Source organism: Aythya marila, assembly GCF_965140915.1.
Source record: "Aythya marila genome assembly, chromosome: 3".
In the NCBI taxonomy this organism is placed as follows: domain Eukaryota; kingdom Metazoa; phylum Chordata; class Aves; order Anseriformes; family Anatidae; genus Aythya; species Aythya marila.
The window spans coordinates 71,497,013-71,518,686 of record NC_139044.1 but is presented as its reverse complement, the minus strand read 5'-3'; the positions used below and the strand labels follow the sequence as shown (position 1 = coordinate 71,518,686).

Here is a 21,674-nt window from a genome sequence, read left to right as displayed (position 1 = left end):
TACATACGTTATTTTTGTATAGCTCCTGGTTGTTGTGTTTTTTCCTGTAAAGGGTTTACTTGCACATATGGTACATTTTTGGTTATGCTATGAACAGCAACTCAAACTTTACAGAGACAGTTACGGTTCTCGTCATTCAACTAAAATTACTTGTATCCATTCGCTGCCATCAAGTTTAACAAATATTAAATAATAAAAAAATATGGAAGGGCCTAGAGCTTTTATGCTGTCCTAATGTAACTAACAGCATGTTGGTCAGAACATGGAAGTCTTCTAGCAATGACTCAACAAAGAGAAAAAGGAGAACTACAGCAAGAATAAGGGATTCCACTAGACCACTTTTTAATACTACAGACTTCTGACAGCCTCACAGATGGAGGAAGAAATTAAATCCTTATAAATATGTTTACCCTAAACTAGGAATAAATTGGTGAGAATTGAGTAATTGGTGTATATTTTCTTAAAATCAAATAATCTTGAAAAGGCGATGCTACTTCCTTTTTCACCATTATTCTGTATATTTCAACACAGAGGTGACAAATATAACTGATCTGGAATTTCATTTCAGACAGTATAAGAAGCTATTTGTGCAATTATTTTACAGTGTATTATTGAGCAAATTATATACTAGATTGAAGCTTCTGCCTCTTACAAGGCTTTTTGGTTTATATATCATATTTAGACTGAAATTATATTTTTTCTTGCACTCTATTTGGGATTGTTTTTCATTATTTTGTGGCTGATGTTTAAATGCATCTAATTTAAAAACACTGTCTTAGTTGTCATTTTCTTTTTTGCACAACTCTCCTACAGCAGAAAAATCTAGATCGTCCTCATGAACCAGAAAAAGTGCCGAGGGCACCTCATGACAGACGGAGAGAGTGGCAGAAGTTAGCCCAAGGTCCGGAGCTCGCAGAAGATGATGCTAACCTCTTACATAAGCATATTGAAGTTGCTAATGGCCCAGCTTCACATTTTGAATCAAGGTTACTCTTTATTTTTTCTATCCTATATTAAGTATAGATATTTGTACTGTATAGGAAACATTCTTTTGAGGAATGGTAGATGATGAGATGCTACTGCTGTTCTTGAAATTCACTGAAAATCATTGATTTAGCTCTATCAAAAATCAGTTTTAAAATTCTCGGCTGGTGTATCTTTTAAAGAGTTGTTATTATCGTGTTACTGGAGTCATTCGTCTGTGACTTGAAGGAAGTGTAGTCCTTACATTCCAGTCTTGACCTACAAAATCCCTATTATTCTAGTCTCTTGATCTTTCTTATAGCAGACACTGCCAAGACTATATGGTGGGTGTGCTGTGAACAAATGTCCACTTGGAACTTGGATGCAATTGCTGAGCATATCTTTACTCATGAGCAAATCCAAGATTTGATTGATGTTTCTGGTTACAGTCTATTATGAAATCCAACTTGTTGGATTCTCATTTCACAGCACGTATTTGCAGGTGGCTAAAAGCAGCATTTTACATGGTACACCTCCTGTGTTTCCTCTTGTGGTGCTTGTCCAAAAGCAAGTCCTTTCTATCATCTGAGAAAAAAAAAGAAGTCTAACAAGTAATATTAGCAATTTTTTTTTAGTTAAAATTGATTTGTTGTTCTCAAAAAAATATATGTATATTTTAAATCCCATTTCCTTCACCGGCCAAGGAAATACTCTGTTCAACTCCATAAGACTTTCAAACAAACTTAAGCGTAGCAGTAGATGATTGTAACAGCTGTAGGTGACAGTGTTTTGTGTCTGAAAAATGGAAAAACCTGCTTGTAGAAAATTTATCTCTTCGAGTTCATAAAGTAAAAATTGTCTCAGTCCAGGCAGTAGGGTACAACTCAAGTAATGGCAATGAGCATTTTTCTGGGAACAGTTTTGTAGTATCTTATTTTTGTAAACTGCAGTGTCAAGTAGTTGACAGAAACGCTTGCCTGCTGTCATTTTTTTGTGTTGTACACCAGATTCTATATTAGACACACTTGTTGCAGGAGTCCTTTGATGCCCAGGACCATTATCTCAGTAACAATAAGGAAACTATGAATAATGCTTGGGAGCAGTACCTGTGCAGAAGATGTTGTTCAGATACAGAACAGCACAGTGCTTTTGAACACTGAGTAAGAGCTTTGCCCCCTGAGGATTTAATAGGCTTAGATACTACAGTGGTCACGGTATGTGGAAACATAGAGTACCACTGTAAATGTTGGACAGTGTTCATAAACATGAGATAGAGAATTTGGACAGATACTAATATTTTTAATTGAGTAGTTGATTAAAATTTCCTAACTGATCAGGTCTTTAAGGAGTGTCAAAAGTTGTCATTAACAAGTAAGTTGAATCATTTTAAGCTTTGTATATAGCTGTATTTACTGCTGCTACCCAATAGTAGACCTTTAGATTATCTTCTTTATATCTGTTGTATAGCTACAAAGTGTTAGGTCTGAAGTTGCATGTTCTCCATATTTATTGGAATATAGAACCTCTGACAAGTTCAACTATTCAGTTGTAAATTTTTACCACTTGATGGATGGTTCATGAATGTTATAAAAGAATGTGGTTGTTCATATGTAGGGATTGAGGAGTTGAAACCATTACCAACTGTAATGCCTGTTGCATAGTGCAGTCTGTTATATATATATATTTCTGATTGTATCGGTATGTTTACTTAACTCAAAATAATGTGACTCATGAACAGTTAAGATCACACACTTAGTAATTGTCTGATATATCTGTCAAAAGCCAGATTTCAGATATCAGAATTGTCTGATATATCTGTTCTAGACTTAAAGCTGCTAGAAGCAAAGTCATGGAAGGTGGAATGTGCTATAAAAAGCTATAGGGTATAATAGCAACATTGCTGAAGATCTTTGAACTCAGAACCAAAACCGAAGTATAAAATAGTAGCTGAGGGCAATAATATTTAGATTTAATAAAGCTTATGTTGGACCATTTTTTGCTATTTTCCTACAGATCTCAAGCATATGTGGACCACATGGATGGATCGTATTCTCTTTCTGCATTACCCTATAGCCAGATGTCTGAACTTCTGAACAGAGCTGAGGAGCGCGTCTTGGTCCGGCCACATGAACCACCACCGCCGCCTCCCATGCATGGAGCAGGAGATGTGAAACCCGTGCCTCCTTGTGTTAGGTAAGGAGTGATCAAGCCACGTGCAAATTTACTGGGGAGGTTTAGTTTCCCACCACCCCACTAAGAGTTGTTTGTGTTACTTCTATGCAGCGCAGGCAGCACACACATTCTGTGTCAGTCCATAGTCCTTCCATCTCCACAGCTGCAGGGCCATGTAGGAGCTGGGAGAGAGGACTTAAAATCTAAGTCTCATAGTGTGTGATTTTGGAGACAGGCCCCACCTAACCAACAATGTGTTGACTATGTCACGTTCTGAGGGAAACTTTTTGGAAAATGTTTTTCTGATTGATGATGGAATCTTAGGATTTAGCACTGGAATTTTGAAAATTTGGAAACCTAACATTTGTACTACTGAGCTGTCTTTCAGCATATATGAAAGGAAAGAAATGTGGTGAGGTCAGCTGATGAAATTATATATTCATTATTACATTCATTACATTTGCTAAATTACAATGACTTTTTTTTCTCAGTTCCTTTAATTTTCTATTTCTCTATGTTTATTTGGAACTGGATACATACTTAGAATATTTCACTCCCCTGTTTTTTATACTCAAAATTTTAGTGTAGGGTCAGATACATACAACTTGAAATACAGGATGGTTAAGTTGTTAGATCAGCGAGATGTTAATCTCCTGAAAAGAATGTCTTTTCACTGTTCAGGAGAACATACACAGAAATGCAAAGCTCTTTAGATTAGTTTTACCACAGCAGCTGAAAGAAATACTCTACTAGTCTTTCAGGGAAGCAGTTGTACTGTTTTCTTTGATTAGCCTATTCACTGCACAATAATGAGAATGTAGCATATAAATATACCTCTCTGTAGATACAGTTGATGACCTTTGATATAAGCCTCGCTCTCCCTGTCATCAAATCTTAAATATGTATTTCAATTTCAACTCTTCCTCACTGCTTCTAGTGCTTTGAGGTTTTTGGTTTGTTTTTGGTTGGTTGGTTTGGTTTAAGGTCTGTGGGTTGAAGCAATTAATCAATTGCTGTTTTTCTTACCTCAGGTAAATAACTTGGATTAATTTAGAGATGGAAGGGAAGCGTAATACTTGGCACAGGAAACATGATAAAGATGCAGTTTTGTATAAACTGAGTTAACAGGTGGATGTGAGCAAAGGTCTGTTGGAAGACTGATGCATACTCTGTATTGAGAGTTAGGTTTCTTTGTATGTGAAGTACAAATACCTTGAGTTTTTGATAGTACATAACACTTTAATGGGCAGCGTTCAATATTCTTAAGTTGCAGAAATGAATCTCTTACTGTCCTTTCCAGCTCTAATAACTGTTGTCCTGTTATTTGGCATTTCAGTTCCGCACCTGGCTTGGTAGAAAACCGTCCTCAATCACCAGCAACAGGCAGAACCCCCGTGTTTGTGAGCCCCACTCCTCCTCCTCCACCACCACCGCCTCTTCCATCTGCTTTGTCCACTTCGTCATTAAGAGCTGCAATGACCTCCACTCCTCCCCCCCCAGTCCCACCTCCTCCACCCCCTCCTGCCGCTGCTCTGCAGGCTCCGGCCGTGCCACCTCCACCAGCTCCTCTCCAGATAGCTCCTGGAGTCCTACACCCCGCTCCACCGCCCATTGCTCCTCCCCTAGCACAGCCCTCTCCCCCTGTCACTAGAGCTGCACAAGTGTGTGAAGCTGTACCAGTTCACCCAGTTCCTCCCCAAGGTGAAGTACAAGGACTTCCTCCACCACCACCACCTCCTCCCTTGCCTCCTCCTGGCATTCGGCCCTCCTCTCCTGTCACGGTTGCTGCCCTCTCTCACCCTCCCCCTGTTCTGCACCCTCCTCCCACAACCATTGTCCCTGGCCCTCATGCCCCCCTGATGCCTCCATCTCCACCAGCCCAAGTGATTCCTGCTCCTGAACCCAAACGCCATCCTTCAACTCTTCCTGTAATCAGTGATGCTAGAAGCGTTCTGCTGGAAGCAATACGAAAAGGTAATTTTTTGGCTAATAAGCAACAAGAAGAATGGTCTCAGAAATGTACTAAATATGCATTAGCATTGAAAGATGAAACATTTCACCTGTAGGAAGTTAGTTTAGAGGAGCACATCTTAACTCGTTCTGTTTTCTGTTCTCTGCAGTGTGTACATTGCCAAGCAGACAGATGCTTTTTTCAGCTTGTAATGGCACTTATCAGATCTTTAGTTTGGATGGCAAAACTGGTTTTCTGTTAAAGATTAAAAAGCTGTACATGTGCTAATAGATGATCTATGAAGATTATCTCTTCATTTCTGTTTACCTGGAAATGTACCTATTTCTGATAGCCGACAGATCGTGTAGAAGACAAAAACATTGTTTTTCCCCAGACTGCTAGATAAAAGCAGAACAGATAATGGATGTTTCAATTTTGATATTATCAGCATATTACAGCGACATCTAAATGACAATCAGAAATTGTTGCTGAAGACTTGAGCTGTTAAGAATCTAATTTTAACACGTCTCAGCACAGTAGTGGAACAGTTGCACAGTCCCCTGCTGGCAAAGCACAAGTGAGTGTCAGAGATGCAGGGCAATGTTTTCCTGATCATTTAGGGAAGGAGCTGGTTGTACAAGCTGTGCGTTTCAGCCTACGGCCAGAAAAATCCTGCTGCACTGTGAGCGCTGTTGTTTAACTGCGTGGTATCTTTGAATGGTGAATCTTTCTCAAACGTCTCTCATACTGCACTGTTCTGTTTTTCCCATGCATCTACACCACAGTACAGAATTGGTATTGTACTGCAGTATCTGTAGGTAGGCTATAACACTAATTCAGAATAATTTTGAAAGCATCTATATGCACGTGAGTTGGTAACATTTGAATAAAGAAGTATCATTTCCAACCAACAATACTTAAATACAACAGTAGTAGAAAACATCACAAAATAATTAAAAATAATAATAATAATAAAAAAGAGGTGCCTTCTGACGCAGTTGATTCCTGAAAAAGCTTCTGACCAAGTCTTGCACAAGAAACAGAGGCTTAAGTTACCATAGCTTCAAGTCCACCAAAGTACATGCACTGTCAATTGACAACACGGAGTATTAAGTACAGGATTTAGGTCACATTTAGATGGTGTCAATCTATAGTGTTGTGAACATAAATCCCAAAACATATAATATCTGTCATGTCTTTAACTGAGTTATTGGCATTTTCACTTTATCAGTATGTTATTTCTGCTTTGTGTTTCACCCTGAAGTAATATTTTATCTCAAAATAGTCCATTACGTGGTCAAAACTGAGTTACAAGAAATCCTATCGTGTTAGGATACTCACATAGCTGTAACTTTTAATTGAAACCATGAAGAGAGAGCATAAAAATGTTTGGAAAAGCAAATAGTAAAACAGCTTAATCACTTGGAATGGTGCTAAAAAGCATGGGTGTATTTTTAATGGGGAATCAGAAGCAGTAGAAAGACTTATGGTCCTGTCTGCTACAGCAATTTCGACGCTCCTCTCAAAAAACATGACAGAGAACTTCTACCTGAGGAAGACAGTGTCCTCATCCTTCATTTTTGCTTGCAAAGCATTTTGTGAGTCAGATGCCTTGTTTAATGATAAAGAAGGATGGTAACTCTTCTGTGTTTTGATGTTCTTCAGGTATTCAGCTGCGCAAAGTTGAAGAGCAACGTGAACAAGAAGCTAAACATGAGCGTATTGAGAATGATGTTGCTACTATACTTTCTCGTCGCATTGCTGTGGAATACAGTGATTCAGAGGATGACTCAGAATTTGATGAAGTGGATTGGTTAGAGTAAAACTAATGCATTGCTGTACACTACAAAATCGAATGCTAATGTCCATTGTGGTGCTTGTTCTTTGAAGGTTTGATGGTCATTTCTAGTGTTTTTTGTATTCTTTTCTTTACATAATTAATCCATGTTTTTCTACTTTTCAGTTTACAAAAAACTCCTAGTGCATCTTTGAAACTAAATGTTTTACAGTGGCTTTTATTACAGATCTTTTTTTTTTTTTTTTTTTTTTGAAGGAACGTACTTCGTTCCAATAGACCACTAAGTATTAAGCATGGGCAGCTGTTGTTAGAGTAGCAGTTTCAATTTTTTGGCATATCTTAACTGTGCACTTTGTGAATTTTAAGTTAATGAAGGCAACTGAGATTGACATTCCGAGGGCAGCTGTATGTACTAATGAGCCTTATTCCACTTCTAGAATGTTTTAAAAACATTAAACCTAGCTATCAAGATATCACTGCCTCAATTACATCTGTACACTAAAAGTACATATAGTTAGCAGCACTGAACACACTGAAAGGAAAATGGATTTGGGGGGTTTTTATTATTGTTTTATTGTTGTTTTTAAATAATTATGGCCTTATTTGAATGTTTAGAGATCCCCTTTCCCTTCTTCCCTCCCAGGTACATATTGTGTGGTACTATTTTTGCCTGCATAATAAAAGTTTAATTTTTTTTTCTTTGTGAAATCTTCTGACTTAAACATGCTGTGTAACTTATGTAACTGTTAAAATAACAGTTTGATTTAATAAATGGTTCATTTTAAATGTTCCTGGTTGTTGCTTTTTCAGTGAAACCTGCTTTTCACTGCTATAACTGAGGGATACTTGGATTTCACAGATTTAATCTGTGGTCTGCAAAATTAGAGTAAGTACTGTATACTTTATCAAAGGGCCTGTGTTAAACAAGAAAATGCATCATCTGATGATAAAAATATATGCATATCTACAAGAAGATGAAATCTTACTGTGATCCTTAAGTTTAAAAAGAAAAGAAAAAAGTGGGAACTTGTGAGCTATATTAAGTGTTTTTTTAAAGCTTTACCATCAACGTATCTTGAGAGAAGGGGAGGTGCAGCAGTCAAAATCGTGGTCAGTGAAAGACTGCAAAGAACATGGATAACACTGCAAAGTCATTTTTAAGTGCTCCCTAGGAGCGTACTGCATGTTGAATAGTTACAAGGCTTTTGTGTTTCTTTCTGTTCTCTGGAATAACTCCTTCAAATCTGAGCAGAGAGTCAAAAACCTTTTGGTAACGGAGGCATGAGGGGCTGCAAGAGCACTCTGCTTTGCTTACTCCTGGAAAATGGAATTACATAACAGAGGGAAAATAGTGTTGAAAGTCGGAACAAGATTTCTGAAGGTGGGACATGAAATGTGTAGGATGTGGAGCCATTTGCAGAGGCATGTGGTTATTAACCTGCTCTTGGGACTGGGCAAAACTCCAGAAGCCCAGACGAGTAGGAATACGTTACAGCAGCCCTCCCAGCTTTGCTGTCACCATCTCAGGCTCCACTGCAATTTTCTACACAGCCTCCTATATTGAAGACTTTTTCCACTGCAACAGTAATGCCCTTGTTGTGTTTGCAGGAGAAAAAGCATTCTCGCAATTTGTGAGTCTGTGTGTTTATTATGAGAGATGCAGTTCTTCTCCATACACTGTTTTCCTTGATAGTTGTCTAGGCAATAATGCCATCTGGTTTATTCTGCCATTCTCAATTAACTTGCAACATGCGTGTCCTTAATAGCTCCCCATAATTCTTAAAGAAAAGATGTCTGAAGCACCACTGCATGATTATTAGATAGTGTTGGTTCTCAATCCTAAATTGCCAAATCTGGCCCAATAAATAAATGTGGGATGCCATTTACACAGCTGAAAGTGATTGATATCTTCAAGCAAAAGTGCTATGTACGTGCCTGTAGGGAGCCAGATCTACGTTTTAGGGAGCTTGTTGCCTACATCCCATGTTCAGGTAACTTCTGCCAGTCGTGAAAATACTTCTCAGCTGATGTTTATACCTGTTTCTGTCTGAAGTCTCTGAACTCCTGATTTTCCTGGTGGATGTTACAGACAGCAGCCTGCATTGCCTCTTGAATTGGAGCAGCTTCTCCTCAGTGCCTCGGCTGTGACTGTTCAAGGCAGATGCTCTCCTTGCACTGTCACACCTGTCCCGTAGGTATGCTCCGAGTGCACCCAAGAAAAGTGGACTGGGTGTATTTGTAGCATAAAGCACAGAGGGATTGCAGGGGGGAGCCTTACATGACGGCAGCTATCATGTAATGGACTTGAAGGTATAAAAAGAAGTCCTTATTGACAAATGGTTATTATTGACCGGCTTTGCTGTCCTGGTGATTAATGGTATCACTTCCAAACTGGTACCCAGGGCAGACAAAGCACTCATTTAATATGACAGAGTCGCACAAAGTAATGAACCTTGTCGGAGAAAAGTCAAGAGTTAAATTCTGTCAAAATTTCAAAGACGGGATTCTTGGCCTTCTGCCATCTCTACAGCTCTCTGCCATAGCAACTAGTCTCCAGATAGCAATAGCGTGATTCACTAGTAGTGCGAGGTGAGGGTTGAATGTGAGTATTTGCATGTATGGACCTACTCAGACCGGTTTCTTTTCGCAGCTCCCGTGATATGTAGCCCTCTCACTGGGGTTTCTCTCTGCCCTTCTCGTTTGGTGGAACGCTGCTCAGAGGGCCACGAGGCTTCTTATGCCAGTGATTAGCTGCGTAATAGATTATTGATTGCTTTGTCTTGTGAGCTACTAAATCAAGTCTCCTGTATTGAATTGTTTATAGATTCTGCTGTTTACTTCTGTACATTTACAGCAGTTGGTTAAAATCGAAGACTCAAAAGTCTGCCACGGAAATAATGCCTTGGTAATGTTGTTCAATGTAAGTGAAGAGAAACCTTTGTTAAACTTCACACCTTTCTTGAACTGTAGTCTGTGGTTGTCAAAAATGACCTTCCTCTCCTGCAAAATGGGGAAAAAAAGAACAAAATAAAAGCATTGAAAGAAGAAGTGCCAAATAGTGGGGAACAGAACTGGAACGGAAGACTAAGGAGTTATGAAAGTGGTTATTTAGGGTTTTTATCAAAAGGTAAAGTAGTAACAATGAAGCAGCCATCATTCCCAGACTGAAAATAAATAGATAAATGGGCAGGAACAAGTACTGAAGAAGCCAAAATGACAAAGAGACGTAATTCTGGTTCTTTCCTAGCATTACAGCATGAACTGCTAGCAGCCTTTAAATATGAGGTATCATTAAGGGATTATGTAATCTCCCATGAAATTGGTGCTAAACAAGCAGGAGGCGTTTTTTAAAAGATCTTTAGTCAATAAAACCATCCCTCTGCCTGTGGCAGAGGAGCACTTTGCTCAGCACTCAGGTGGATGCTCACACACACCGGTGCCTGCCTGAGGAGTAATTTGGGCTGGCTTCTGAAGGTGCTGTGGGGCTGGAGCACCCAAACAGGCTCCTGTGGCCCCGGTTTCATTGCGACTGGTGTTCTCTGCCCCACTGGGACCACCTCAGCTTGGAAGCGGCTGCCAGCCCTGAAGCACATCCCTGCTTGTTCTGCCTGGTGGCCGTGAGCCCTCGGGCTGCTGCGAGGATGCAAATGGGAACGTGGGCCAAGAAGCGGGCTCTCACATCTCAGTCCCACCAGTCTGTAACAGGCTGTGCTGTGAGCAAGCTTCAAGCATCTCCTGCCAACCAGGGCTGAGTATTCCCCTCTCTCATTTCTATCCTTGATAGCTAAATAGCTTCGCTTTCGGGAGCCGAGGGCCCCCTACAGACATGTTGTTTCCATTTCCCACCCCCTCACTTATTGCCTGCTCTTTCCAGCTGTCTCCCTTGAGTTAAAACTTCAAAATCAGTAAGGAAGCTTGAAATGTCCCCGCAGTTTCGTGCAGCCACCATGCAGCCCTGGCAGGCTCAGCGAGGACAGGACCATCCCAGGGTGCTGCTATGGGGTGGGGGCACACGGAAAGCCCAAGGGCTTCTTCTGCAAGGTGAGATGGAGCCATGGGCATGTGGCCTGCCTGAACATTCAGCTGTGCCACCTCTTCCAGTCTGTTCCCACGTCTGACTTACACCGGTGTCCTCATGTGCTATGTTAGAGTGCTATCTTCTGGGCGGCTTTTACTGTGCTGCACACCCTCATCTGTGCGTTGGCAGGTGACAGAGACACATGGTGTTGTCCTTTTAGCATGTCACTTACACAAGCTCAGCAGCCCCAGTGTTTGTTATCGCTGGAACCAAGTTACTTCTTCGTAGCAGTATCGCTAAAAGAAAAACTTCCCAAAATCTCCCTTCGAGTGATTTTATACTGTATTTCAGCCACTTTCACTCCTTTGTGAGCCATTTTCTCCATCACAATTTTAAAGTACCAGAACAGGGCTCCTCTGGGCTCCCCACATTGCTCCCTTTGAGCTCACAGCCTCCCCTGGTACTGCATTGCTACACCTTGCTTTTGCACTTCCCAACTAGCCAGAAATAATGCCCCCCAAGATCCCTGACCTAAACAAAAGCAGTTCAAAGGCTAGGCAAACGCAGCAGGGTTACAGTCCTAAAGCCTGAGTATTTTCAGGCCAGGCTTGGCTGCCTCTTTGTTTTTTGCAGCCTTTCATGGAGATGCCACAGCTCCACAGCTTGCAAAATCCCAGGATGTGAGGGTCTCTGGAGGACCCTGCCGGCCCCATTTGCATCACCATCATGCTCTCCGCAGCAAGGAGGCGTTTTGGGGCATATAGGGCCCACAGCCCTGCCCCATTTGGTAGGGGTTTGTGTGGCTGCAGCCACAGGTGGCCATCACCCCATCTCTGGGCTGTGCACGGAGCCCCAAGCACCCTGTTACACCCACAGGGGAATTGGGGCTCGGTGGGAGCAGGCAGGGAGAGCTTTGTCCCCTCCAGCAGCCTGGAGGTGCTTCGCTCCAGCAGTCCTCTCTTTCTACTCCAGCTTCATTAGCTGGATTTATGCAGTCACTAAACTGCTTGGTACGGTGCTGTATTCACAGCAGGAAATTATTTACCGTCCTGGTGAAAGTGAGCACCGCCTGGCATTGTCAGCGCAGAGCAGGGCATTGTCAGGGAAACCATAACCAGCCCAAATGAAGGAGGTTTTGATTCACGGTAATGACTGCTCATATGCAGATTACTTACGGCTTTAATTCTTCCATCTCCCACTGTTTGCTTGGTAAACCTGTGGAAAATAAAAAATAAAAAATATATCAAATATATTAAAAAAAAAAAGCCGAGGCCAGGGGACTGAGCAGGGCCATGGCCCGTGAGGGGGCAGCATCGCCCTGCCGGCGGCTGCCACTGCCTGCTGTCTGGCAGTTTTCTTTTTCTTTTTCTTTTTCTTTTTCTTTTTCTTTTTCTTTTTCTTTTTCTTTTTCTTTTTCTTTTTCTTTTTCTTTTTCTTTTTCTTTTTCTTTTTCTTTTTCTTTTTCTTTTTCTTTTTCTTTTTCTTTTTCTTTTTTTCCTTTTCCTTTTCCCTTCCCCTTTTCTTCTTTTCCTTCTCACAAACAAGAGGCACAAAACCACCTGCAGCAGCTGGAGCAGCACCCCCGGGGGCTCACCAGGCAGCACCTTTTCCCCCCATGGGGCCTGTGGGGTCCAGGACCACCCCAAGTTCTGTCCCTCTGTCCCCACAGTCTCCAGCGAGGACAGGCAGCCCCACGGAGAGGGCTCCTGTGTTGCTGATATCACCCACGGTGATGCTCAAGGGGACGGGGCTGGCAGCCTCCCCGTGGGGACATGGTAAGGCTCCCTCCCCGGCCCTGTACCTGACGCAGCACAGGCTGGGACAGGATGCAGCCCGGGAATACAGGGCTGGGCTGGTTCCTGTAGCAAAACCTCTGCCCTGCTTTTCTTTATAGGAGGCAGCAGAGTGAGTTGGGGAGGCTTCATTCTCTCTGTAGGCTTCAATCCCTCTGTGGGCTTCAGTTGACCAGCCCAGGGCCCTACCTGCAGAAAATGCTCCTAAAAAACAAATTTTCCTTGCCCTCACTGTATCGGGATGCTACAGAAGGTGTAATTCCTAATCGGTTGCTATCATCTTTCATACAGCTTCACTTACACCCAGCAGGTGACATGGTGGCATCTGTGAATGCTGCTCAGGTCTGCACCCATTCATCACATCCTCAGGCCAAAGGTGGAGCCTTGGCAGGACTTGCTGTTGCAGGGACACATTTTTGGGTTGCTGGGGTGCTTCTCCATGCCCCTCAGACCCGAAGCACCTTCTAAACCTTCTCCTGGGGCAGGTCCTTACTTCTCTGCCACCTCGTGTCCCACAGCAGAGAGCAGCCAGGGGCCTGGCCCACCACCTGGAAGGCCTGTCCTTTCCAGGGGCTCCAGGAACTGGCTTGCCTCAGCAGAGATGCCAAATATGGGCCTGGACAGGCAAGTGAAAGAAACAAATATTGCTTATTTTATCTTGAAAAGAGAATTTTAGCTGTGTGGAAGACCTGCTTGGGCTGAAACAACATGCGCCTTCTGGGAAAATATGCACAACAGGAAAGCCCTGGGTCTTTCACATGCATGTGGGGCAGAGGAGGAGCAGGACGTCACTGAGTTTCTTTTCCTGCCCCAGGAAGGAGAGGGCAGATGGCAAGGACAACACAGAAACCTCCCAATGCCTTACACTTGGAGGCTGAGCCCCAACCCTCATCCAGGAGAAGACCCTGATCCGTGGCACGGGCTCACTGAGGCATTTCTCTTCATGGAGCATTGAATGCCAGCAGAGCAGAGAGCTTCACAGGAAGGAAACAGTGACCACATGAACATGAAGACCCTGATGTGCCACAAAACCATTAGCACATCCCAATGGCTTCAGTGAGTCAGACTGATGGGGGTGCATTAGAGGAGAGTTGGGTGTGCCACCTTCTCCCCCAAGGTTATACAAGGAACAAGACCTGATGGAAGCCCACCACCCCAGGGAGGGCAGGACGGGGTCCAAACCTTTCCTCCTCACCACCAGTGGGAACTGGGCCCACACCTCTCCCACCCCACACTCTCTTGTGTGCAGCCCCATGCCAGGGGCTTGGGGATGCCTCTGTGCAAACATGGACAAGGAAACCCTTCAGTGACTGCACAAATGAGGAGACAAAGAGCCTGCTGGTTCCCATTAAATTAAATACCTGGTCCCTCTTCTGTAAACTTTTTCTGGTAAACAGTGGAAGCTGTACCTTCATCAGCAGCCGGATATTGAGATATCAGTGCCTGCGATTTCCTCAGCTTGTTTAAGCACACATGGTCCTTTTACAGGCTGCAATAAATCAGGCTGATGATGTTGATTAAATTGCTAGTTTTCTTTTGACTATTTGTCTGTGGATTAGATTTTTATTGTTGCTGATAACTGCATGTTACCATGCCGCATACCTTCCTAACAGGAATAATCATAACAGTATGAAAAGAAAATGCTGTAAGAATCTCCCTTCCTCTTCTCTTCAAGGAAGAGCTATGAAGAGCCAGCCATAAACCAACATGAACTCATTGCCAAGCACATGACTGTGCTAACCATCTTTATTAACCTGATGTTCACAGAGAGACACGAGAAGTAAATATCACTAAAGGCACTGCATTTTATTTGGAAGGTGGTCACGCACCACGTGCGCTTCTGGGCACAGCAGTCAGGTGCATGCATAGCAAAGGTTTGTGAACAGATGTGAACTGCCAAAACTGAAGGATCATGAGTCAGGTCCGTAACCCTTATTCCAGCCCTGGCCACGGATCAGGGCCATGTACAACAGACATGAGCAACCTACTCTTTGCTGTGGACACAATATTTTGAGTCCTGCAGCAAAATCAGTGCTGTGAACCTTGCATCCAGCCACACCAGGCAGAAATCTCCTTTTTCTGTAGCAACAACCTGTGTGCAGGCACTCCCTGCAGCATCCTGCCCCAGAAACAAGCATCTCCATGAAGTCCCTCACACCATTTCTACCCTCCTGAACAAGCCTTCCCCTGTTTCTTCCTTCATTCATCTCTTGCATTGCTTTGCACATTTTGTCCATGGGATGGAGCTCACGTGTGCTCGGAAAGGCAGACCCAAGCGACACTTGTCTCAGTGGAACTGCTCTGCCACGCAGCTTTAATGCCACACACAGGCTCCCACTCAACGGTGATTTAGGGCAGAGAATGAGTCTGGTTTCTGCGTGGGGTGATCAGCTCCTGCTGTAAGAGCTTGAACATCTCATCCTCAGCACCTAAACATCTATGAACTGCCGTGAACACAAGGTCATTCAAGGCCTTTGTTGATGACAGTGAAAGCCCATAAGGTTAAATAAATTCACAGTAACACAGCGTGTAAGGCAAGGGAGATCTTGCAGTCCCTTGCGTTGCACAGCCCCATAGGTATCAGCCAGTACCTGTCCCACAACATTTACTCAGAACACATCCTGTCAGAGTCCCTCGGGCTCCAGAAAACTGAATACTTGCTTTTTTTAAACTAACTCAGTTTGACTAATTTGAACTCAGTAACACGAGCATCTGAACAGATTGCATCCCCACAGATTTTCTGCGAGGCTCCTTGTCAAAAGTTACTATAATTTAGATAAATGCCTACTGCCTTCATCAAGCCGATAGCTTTGACAAAGACAGCTATCGATTTTGTCAGATGTGATCTGTCCCGTATGAACACACGCAGCTTCTCACTCATCAGCTTGTTACCTGCTGCATTATTACATATTGATTCCCTTATTTGCTCTGTATTTTCCAGCTGTGAAAGTTAGCTGAGTTGTTTGCCAGTTTGGGGGATCAACCTTCATGAAGACTCTTTACCCCAGTTTTCTTGCAGCAAAGCATTACCAAAATTTCCCAGAGGGATGACATTATCTTCTGTTAGGTTCCATAGGTTCCCCAAATAACCCGAGCAGAAAGGGACCCAGATGATCTCTTAAAATCCCTCCCACCCTGATCTTTCTCTCAAAACCACAAGCTCTGTCCTCTGAGTTTACAGACACTGACTTGTGTGCATATGCACGTGCACGCCTACCTTAATTCTGCTGCCAGACACCATTACATTACAATCACCATTAATTAAAATTAATGGGAGTGTCCTAACGACAGGGACTAGAATTTGACCCCATTTGTTTATCCTCATCATTTATGATTTAATTTGCAGTCTCTATAGTGCTATGCCGGTTGGAACAGAGCACGTACAGATGATCAGACCGGAGCATCTCAAGGAGATTTCCTTCCACATCCCACTGCTTTTGCCAGCATCATCCCCTGCTTGCTGGAGGCCTTTCCCCTGTCCCACAAGCAGTCGCTCACACCGTATTGATGGGAAGTGTTCAGACAAGAAGTGTTCAGTGAGCAGTGTCTTGCAGGCTGCTCCTAGGAGCCCACGTTGGTTCAGAATCCCTTCCCTCCCACCTGTAGTAGATAACTTGGAATAAAGATCACCTCCACAGAGATCACTTTACTTGTGACATTTTTCCTATCTGTTCATCACCAGCTTCTGAACCCAGCTTTAGCTGAAGAGGAAAGGTGGTTTATTCCTTTGTGTTTTTGCGTGGTGTCTCCAAGAAGATGAGCCCTTCAGCTTGACCAGCAGTGCTGCAGACGCAGCTGTCCTCAGACGACTTTGGTCTTTTCTCTACAAGAGCCTGGAGTTCAGCTGGGTACAATCGTTAATAGGAAATGTGACAAAGCACCTCCTGGTGTGATAGATGATTGGTAGCACTCTGTCCTAGCAGTGGGCTTGCATGCAAGGCAGTCCAACAAAAGAAAACTTGATTTAAAAAAAGATGTGTATATATACACACACAAACTCAGAGATCAGTACTTGATTAAGAAGATGCTGATACCCTGTAGGAAATGTTTCTGGGGGAAAACAAACAAACAAACAAACAAACAAAAAAACCCAACTCACCATACTTATCCATAGGCAATTCTGCTTGTGTAGACTCCATTCTGGTGTGTAGATGCTGTATGAGCTCCACCACCCAAGGCAGTTACAAAGAAGCCAAACCACGCCCTGGCCAAGCCCAAGACCCATGAAACATGACCCAGGACATCCCCCCGCCCAGGCAGCGCACCCCAGAGACCACCTGCCTGTAAAACTGTGGATTTTACAGGCAGTTTTGCAAAGAGCTACTGAATCTTTACCCAGACCAAGTTCTCCTCCCTTGCTTGCTTGTGATGCTGGCTCAACACCTCTGAGAGGTAATGTAGAAGAGCTGGGGGGGTGTCACAATTTCTTTCCTTATTGCAGTTACAAAGGATGCTTGCACAAAGCTGTAGTCATATTTATAGCTGTTCCCTTCATTAGTTGTGTCAGTGAGGGGCTGAGGAACCCACACCGTGGCCTGAGCATGCAACTAGTTAACATCCATGCAAAATGGGGAAAAATCCAAATGGAGAGGTATGGATTGTACTTGGCCTCTGATAGTTTACAGCTGAAGCATGTAACTTCATCATAACATGATTTCAAAGGGAAAAGAAAAAATAAAATCAGATCAGTGATGGCAGAAGAGACAAAAACAAGCCCCCCCCCCCCAAAGCTCTCAGGTTCTGCAGATTCAGTGGTCACGATGTCTGCTCCAGCTCCAAGCACTTTATTTGCAAAAGCACTTTAGCAATTAACACCAGAAGAGTAATAGAAAACACATAAAGGTTTCCACCATATCTCTCTACAAATGAACATTTTTTGAAACTTAGACTTGGCTACTACAGGGTCCCAGCACACAGGAGCTTGCAGAAGGAAGGCTGATATTTATGTGATGAATGAAGTGTGTATGTAGCTCTCAAGAAACACAGCTTGACAGCAAACTGTGCTGAGTAACAGCCCTTCTGCCTCCTTCGGCCGGGGTGAAGCGGGGGAATGGAGCAGGTTAACCACGGCACCGAGCGCAGCGCAGCCGATCGATACCCCAGAGTGCTGGAACAGCCGAGAAATTGTAGCGATGGCTTTATATAAGGCTATAAATTTTAAAGTGAGGCCCTCTGAGAGTAATCCCGGGAAGCAGGAACAGCAACTTTTCTTCTGTGTGGAAGCAAAAACAGAGGTGATGCCAGGACAGAAGAAGTCGTAAGTGCCATTGTAGGGTATTTGGGAATGGGGCGAAGGCAAGATGATGCAAAAGCTGACTTAGACCACGTAAAAGATATTTCTATTGCCTGGGGGCAAGACATTTAAGGAGATAAATGTGGATATCTCAGCCTCTGTTTCTGATTAAGAAAGTCAGAACAATGCAGACCGTGACTGGAGCCTCTCTGAGGGTGATTCACCTTGGTGTGCCTTGGGCACCGATGTCTCTTTCAGGAGGGCAGCCCTGAGTGACACAACCTGCTCGGATTCGGGGTGTGCATGACCTGAGTGGTCAGGCATGTGTGTCCACATGAAAAGGGAGCTATCAGCAGGAGTACTGCTGAAGGGGAAGAGTGCTCACCTCTAGCAAAGTCTGGCCGACTTCTTGGATACGTGGGAAAGCAGCTTGTGGTGTGCTTTTAGATGAATGTAGAAAGAAGTGGAGCTTCATCACCACACATGCATCAACCTGTCCTTCCCCTCCCTGGAGAAAATGAATCACAGGGCACTGCACTGCCTATCACACCCTGAAAGCTGGTCTTGACTTTGTCCTTCAGGAGGCCCAGCGGCACAACATGCACTTTAGGGTTATCCTGGTTACAAAACAATGTGTAAGAGTGAGGATACCCACGGCATCACCCCCATACCCACAGCTGCTGGAGAGCTGCCTATCCATGTGAGAGGCTCACTGGCTGTGATCCCAGAGGTGGGGCAGGCTGGCATGAGGCTGGGTGACAGCCCCCCTCTTAGGCTGTCCTCTTGGCCAGCCCTGCCTGCACCTCCCCATCCACCAGAAAGACTCTACGGCCTGGGGCTTCCCTGGAGCTCACACAACCCTGAAACACACAGATCAGGCAGATGATGGGCTCCATAAGTGGTGTAATGTCCAACACAGAGAAGTGCCTTGTGAGTCAGTCTACAACACTGACAGGGTAGGACTCTCCATCCACCTGAGATATCATTTTTTATGCCCAAGGTCCCGAGCCCAAGACCTTAGGGACATAACATGCTGGTTTTCCTTAGTACCAGCAGACAAAAAAGCCCACAGCTGTGATAGACCCAGATATATTTGCTTCTCCCTCTGCAAGATCACCCCATGCATCCCTCTTATTTATGTTTTTTTCCAGGTGCAGCAAAGGCAGAAGTGGAACAGAAGAGTTGGGGGGAGCAGTTCCCTCTGAGGTGACATCCACACACCTCCTCACGAGTGAAACCCCTCCGAGAGAAGCAGTAGCACCATCCAAAAAAAAGGAAAGCTGGAGATGTGTTTGAGCAAAGGCAGTTCACACCAAGGGCAGGAAACCCAACATTTTCCCAGTGTTTTCAGGGAAAGAATAGCAGAAGTAAAGACCAAGGGAGGTGTCAAAGGAAGAAGAGAGAGAAAGAGGAACAGACACACATGGATCTTCCCTAAAAGAAGACATGCAGAAATGCATTCTACCTCTGCTTCCTATGCAAATATCTTGCTCCAAGAGAAAAATGACTTTTCTAATTTATTTATTTTTTGCTAGCTCCCAAGCAAGTTTCATTGTTACCTCTTCTTCTCACACCGTCATCTCCTCCCCTGAAGAAAAGAAGAATTACAGAGCACAGGCTTTCATGCAGGTGTCCAGCTCTCACCTGTTAGAGATGCTCCACACAGCAGGACAAAACCCTTTCTGTGTCTTGAAGCATCCAGTGATATTCTGTACTTATGAGATCTGCTGCTCACTGTAGCTTGGTCCCTCAGAGCTGTGCATGTGGTATGGCTGTTTCTTAATAAAATAGCACAAACAGAAAAGCAGCAGCTAGAGACAAAACTGTGAGACTTTCTTTAACATGGAAAACAAAGATGCCACTCAGTCACTAGCAGGGATGAAAGCAAGCACTGCCTCACTCCAAAGCCCTGAGCTGCCCACTCGTGGCCTGTGATGGGCACAGAGGAATGATCAGCTGGTTGTGAGGCTGCTGGCAACTGAACTCCAGCCTTCTGGTCAAGGGAAGGGCCATCCCTTCCACCTCAGACCTGGCCCAGCACCACCTGAGGCACCAGGGGATGGCAGGAGAGGTGCCAACACAGCCATGTAGCTTGGTAGGTGACCTGGGTAAGAGACCAGTTTGGTGGAAGGAGACCTCTGCTGCCTGCATGACAGAGAAGCTGCACTGACATCGCCAAGCATCAGGCACACTCAGCGTGCTTCTGACAAAGCAGCCAGTGGTCAGTTTAGGCCAAGCAGGGCAGGATGGAAGTGCATTATTAGGAAGCTTTTACCGATACAACAGACATCCCACGGGTTAGGCAACAGATCCCAGTTTTAATGACTGCGAAGGCAGAGCCAGAACCTTTCCTAAATTCTAAAAATACCTCATGAAAGAAGAAAATTGGAGATGTTTCTGCTGGCACAATAGCTGCCACGTGCTGCTAGTGTAGGGGTGGCTTTCTGCAGAGGTGGGCAGCGGGGGCACTCACCTAATTAAGGTGGGAGGGAGATGATGCTTCACAGAGCTGCTGGGTCTTTATTTCCTACAAACAATTTCCTACAGTATTTTCCTATTGTCTCCTGGCTGAGGGATCCTGCAGAACTGATGCTGCTTGACAACACAGCAACTGCAGCAAAGTTGGGTAATTTCTCCAGTTCCATTTTGGATGAAAATAATGCAATTAGCTGTTCTAGTTCACAAATAGGCAGCCTCTGATTACCTTACGGCTTGCTATTCAAGCAGCATGAGTGAGACCTCGTGCTCTAGGTTGCTCTGCTCATACCTGTCTCCCACGAGACTGCCTGTGACTGCAAAGAGCAGCTCAGGTTGGGGGGGGGGAAGGAGAAAGGAGTCCGTCTTCAGCCACGTCAAGCTGAGGAGCCACTCAAGGTCTTGGGCTTGTGCTTGGCTCACTGATCACATTTAGTCCCCAAAATCTCTCCCTGCAAAAAGGCTTTCTGAAGTGTCTATTTTGGCAGCATAATTCAATCAATTCTATTATTTTCCACAGGCCATTTATAGAACAGCAAGTGTACAGAAAGGTGAAAACCTTAAGTTATTTGTCTCCCACTTTCCTTATTTGCCACTGCATGAGTACATCTAACAGAATATTCCACTATTTGGAGAAATCATAAGCATTTAGGAAAACCTAACTTCCTGGTCATTAAGAATAATTAGCATGATGTCAAAAATCAGAGATTGTTTTGGGGAAGCAGCAACGTCCCCGTATTTACTGATGCACTTGTATTCAATTTCCAACAGAAGAAACTTCTTTTGACAACATCCTGATATTACCTAGATGCACTTCTTTCTATAAAAAGCAACACCAACTAGAAGTGACAAATTATATCTGCCTGCAGGTATACAATCACATCTCACTGTGATGCAAAGGATAACGTGTCACTGAAGGTGATGATTAAAAAAAAATAAAAATCTGTCATTCAAAGAGTGTCATAGATCTAATTACATTTTATAGAAGACTCAACCTTTATTCAAACAATCTTCATTTTGGAGAATGCTTCCAGATCCTCTCCTTCTGCCTCAGTTTTAAATGTAATTATTCACCTGCATGCCATCACCCTGTCAGTGAGAAAATGAGAGTTGGTCCATACAGGATGAGCCATTTCTCAAGAAGGACAGAAAGTTCAAGTTAATTTTTAAAAGCTTTTTCCAAACTTGTCCTGACGGACCTCACCCTTCCAATTCAGCATCAAACTGAAGCAACCAGCAACCAAGCAATGAACAGGCCACTTGGAGAAACT

At 43.8% G+C, this 21,674-nt stretch overlaps 1 protein-coding gene across 3 annotated transcripts in view; it reads left to right on the top strand.

The window, feature by feature from the left end:
* Positions 1-7,596, top strand: part of WASF1 (WASP family member 1) — an 83,394-nt gene extending 75,798 nt beyond the window's left edge. For 2 of the 3 annotated variants that reach the window (XM_082755706.1, XM_082755708.1), the window contains exons 6-9: positions 814-986; positions 2,977-3,156; positions 4,472-5,109; positions 6,752-7,596. In XM_082755706.1, coding sequence (XP_082611832.1) covers positions 814-986; positions 2,977-3,156; positions 4,472-5,109; positions 6,752-6,909 — 1,149 coding nt within the window. In that variant the 3' untranslated portion in view covers positions 6,910-7,596. The remainder of the gene's footprint in view (positions 1-813; positions 987-2,976; positions 3,157-4,471; positions 5,110-6,751) is intronic. The other variant, XM_082755707.1, reaches the window with a different exon arrangement.
* The last annotated feature ends 14,078 nt before the right edge of the window (positions 7,597-21,674 follow it).